This window comes from Cebus imitator, unplaced genomic scaffold, assembly GCF_001604975.1.
Source record: "Cebus imitator isolate Cc_AM_T3 unplaced genomic scaffold, Cebus_imitator-1.0 Scaffold60, whole genome shotgun sequence".
In the NCBI taxonomy this organism is placed as follows: Eukaryota; Metazoa; Chordata; class Mammalia; order Primates; family Cebidae; genus Cebus; species Cebus imitator.
Window position 1 is genome coordinate 7,877,963 of NW_016107375.1, and position 4,027 is coordinate 7,881,989.

Consider the following 4,027-nt stretch of genomic DNA (forward strand, 5'->3'; position numbering starts at 1 on the left):
AAAATGCTGAAACAGCAAAAGTAGGAAGATATCTTTGGCTAAAACTTTGGCATTAAATAAAAGAGGCAAACAGGATGGAAACACGCAGCCCTGCCAGCCAGGTTGGGGCAGAGCAGGGACACAGGCAATCTTGAAAGCTGACTCCAAGAGGGGTGAGAACCAGGCCTGGGCATGTTCCTGGATGGTAGAAAGCTGTGTTTCAACCAGTTTGGTGTGCCCAGGCAGGGAGCACATGCAAAAAAGGAACAGGGAAGGGCAGGTGGGCCACCCTGGCCACAGCCAGCTTATCAAGTAACTAAAGTGGATGTAGTGCAAATGTCGCAACCAAGTATTACAGACACGCTACCTGCTTGCCATAAGGGTCACATGGCAATGTGGGGCCAAAGGCAGGAGCTTGTTCTTATCCTCAGTGCCTGTGCCCTCAGTCACAGAAAAAGCCCCAAGTCTTCCCAATGTGCATGTGACAAGGGTTGATGTGTCCTGCCTCCTTGCATGTTAGTTGAGAGCTCCTGGGTCCAGGAATCAAGGCTCAAAGTTTGTGCTTCTCTTTGCAGTCTGTGTCCCCTGCTGACATCAGCAGGCCGAGGATGGACAGAAGAATATCTGGGCCGCTCAGCCCATGGCAGAGCACCCAGCCTGAGACCAACTTCAGAATATCACAGCAGCCCTTCAACACTGGCCAGGTGTCCAAGAAAACCCACAGGGTGGTACAGAGGCCCACTGGGCAGGATGTGAGGCACAGTTAAACAGGACAGAGGGACATGAGTGGTGATGTCCCTAGGGGAGCTCCGATGTTCTCAGGTGGGTACCAGGCCTGGGGGGGCCATACAGGGTCACCAAGAAAATGTGGTTGTTCTGCATGACCTCAAAGATCATTTGCTGAAGACCAAAGCAGAATGTGGAGCCAAATGGGCTGGTGGTGTTTGGGGAGGAAGACCTGTGCAGGACAACAGCCTTCTCCACAGGGTGACCTAGGAGCTCCTGGATGCTGTTCCACTTACTGTAGGTTGTGCACGTTTCTGTCTGACCATCTGCGTTTTCTTTCTTTATGACTAATAGGATCTTGAACTCACAGCAATGATAAATGTTGAAATTATAATGCCCAGGGTAACTGGTGTGTAGAACGAACTTCTTCACTTTGTGTGTATTTGCATCAAAGAGGATGTCCACTCCAAGAGTGAAATAGTTAAAAAAGTAGTCATTGCACTTCGAGGGAACTTGTTTATGAGGGGAAGGAGAATGAATTTTCATCTTGTCTTCTGATTTATAGAAGACTTTGTGTGGAGAGCCAAGCATGCTGAGAGCATCTTGGCAGGAATCACCAAAACACACTGAACATTCAAATACCCGCATCTTGGCATCTGTTAATAGGCCAGGTCCACAACCTGCAGTAAGTAGGCAAAGTCGTAAACCTGCAGGTCCAGTTCCATCTCGAAGAACATCTACACTCTCAGCATACACATTGCCCAGGAAACAGCTCAGAGGCATCATGGGAGCCTTGGTATCCTGTAGGCTGTTGCCACTGTAGATATACATTCGTTTTACAGTTGCTCCATGGGGTATCTGGAGAGAAGCCAGGCCGTGGGCAAAATTGGGCTCATACTTGGGAGCCTCGGTCCATGAGTCTAATTGAAAAGAGAAAGACAGTCCTCTGAAGTTGAGATGGAAGAGCTGCTCAGTGGAGTTGTACACTCCAGGATGGGTTGCACCAAAAGACTGGTCAATCTGCTCAATGGTAGGAGCTATGGCCTGAGAATTAAAATGCACGCCACAATATTTTAACTTTACTTTAGTCAAATCATATACTTCGATCACCTGTTCACTGTAGAGAACCTGGACATTTTTGATGATGGGACAGTGCTTCTGAAGAATGGCTACTGCCTGAGCCAGAGGCATTCCCAGTGTGAATTTCCATTGCTCGTTCCTCAAAGAGCGTTCAGGCACCACCTCCAGGTCCAGTATTGGTTCGGCTCGCCTGGCCCAGGCGGCCTCCCTGTGGCAGCGCAGACGGGACCGGAGCGCACCTCACTTCACCTGCGGCAGCCGCGGCGGTGGGGGCAGCGGCGGCCTGTTTTTTTTTGTGTGTGTGTGCAAAATTTTGGGAAATTTGAACCCTTATATATTGACAAATATGTTTTTCTCCTCTGTTAAGTTCTCCTCTCTCTGCAACTCCAATTCCTATTATCCTATGATTTGCAACTCTGTATGTAATTTTAACAGTTTTCTCTATTTTGTTCTTCCGAGTAGATAGTTTCTATTGACTTGATTTTCTTGTGTAGTATCTAATAAAATGTTAATTAAAGTTTTTATTTCATATAGGGTCATTTTTCAGCTCTACAATTTCATTTTAGTTTTTTAAATATAGTTTTTCTTTATCTACTACTATTTCCTGTCTGTGCATATTTATAATAACTACCTTTAAGTTCTTAATACAAATATCTGGCTCATCTCTCTTTTTTCCCTTGGCTGATTTCTCCTGAGACTACGAGTCACATTTTCTGTTTCTTTGCTTATTTAAAAAACTTCTGATGGTATATTTGGCATTGTTGATAATATATGAGATTATGTCATATCTTTTTCAAAAAAGGTTTTAATCGTAAGCTAAATTACTGGAAAATTATCTTGTCCCTAAAAGGGACAAGATAATTATTCTTTATTAAACAGGCCTAATATAGTTTAGGACCTAGTCCTAAATGATGCCTTTGACTTTAAGTCAGGGTTAATCAAATTATGACCCACAGTCCCAACCTGGCCTGTTACTTGTTTTCGTGAAAAGGTATTATTAGAACACAGTCATACTTGTTCATTTATGTCTAGTCGATGACTGCTTTTACATTATAATGGTAAATTTGAGCAGTTGTGACAGAAATTGTATGTCTCACAAAGTATAAAATATTTACTATTTAGCTTTCTACAGTAAATGTTCTAACCTTTATCCTGGAGCATGGTCCTTACTCTTCAGTCATGGCAATTAATATGCTACATATAAATGCCTGGGATGCTCAATAAGGTGTTTCTATTATGATAGGGTCAGAATTTTAATATGTCAATTTTTAAAAACTCTTGTGTATGAGTGTGAGAGAATGCAGAGTCTTTTAATGGCTTTTGCCCCTTGTCTATCAAATTGTTGGTCCCTTTATCTTAACTTTGTAGGTTTTTAAAAATAAGTCAGGGTAATTACCCTTTTACATTTTTATATGTCTTGCAAACATTTTCTCACAGTTATTCTTTCGACTTTGAATTTTGTTGACAAGCAAAAGATGCATTCTAATATAGTAAAATGTATTTACCATTTCCTTTAAGAATTCTCAACTCCAGCATCATGGCTATGTTGAACAAGAAAATGTTTTGTTCTAGGGAATTGACCTGTGCATTCTAGGATGTGCAGTCTCATTCTTGAAGTCTACCTACATACCAGTAGCACACACCTCATTTTCTTTTCCGTTATGACAAAACTATCCACAGACAGCTCTAGATGTAACCTGTACAACAAAATCATCCCCAATTGAGAACCACTATTTTATTGAATTTGAGCACTAAGTTATAAATATAAAATATTTTTCTACACTAAGGCCGAAGTGGAATTTCTTCTAATATTCCTATGGTTTTATTCATCCATTATTCATTTTTACATTTAGATACAGAAGTCATTTGGAGCATTTTATTGTGTATGTTACAAAGTATGGATATATTTTATTGTTCTATATAGTTATATGGTTGTTTCATCATTACTTACTAAAAATTACATCTTTGTTCTAATGATTTGAAATAGATATAATAATTTATATATATATTAGAATTTAATTCTGGATCTTCTAGTCTATTCAACTCTTTGCGACTATTTAAATTATATATAGATTGTATGGTATATTTAATACCTGATAGGGCTAATATACCATTGAAGCATTTTTTATGATTTTCTACTTATTTCTTTATATTTATCTTATATCCAATTTACTAAATTGTCTAGCATCACAAAATACTATTTGTATTCCTTTTGAGATGTTTTAAACTTTAAAAAGCAACT

General features: G+C 40.1%; 1 protein-coding gene across 1 annotated transcript; it reads right to left on the reverse strand.

The window, feature by feature from the left end:
• Positions 1-214: 214 nt before the first annotated feature.
• LOC108305162 (UPF0183 protein C16orf70-like) lies at positions 215-2,060 on the reverse strand. Its single transcript, XM_037738990.1, has one exon. The coding sequence runs from the start codon at positions 1,894-1,896 to the stop codon at positions 778-780; it is 1,119 nt and encodes a 372-aa protein (XP_037594918.1). The 5' UTR covers positions 1,897-2,060; the 3' UTR covers positions 215-777.
• Positions 2,061-4,027: the final 1,967 nt, after the last annotated feature.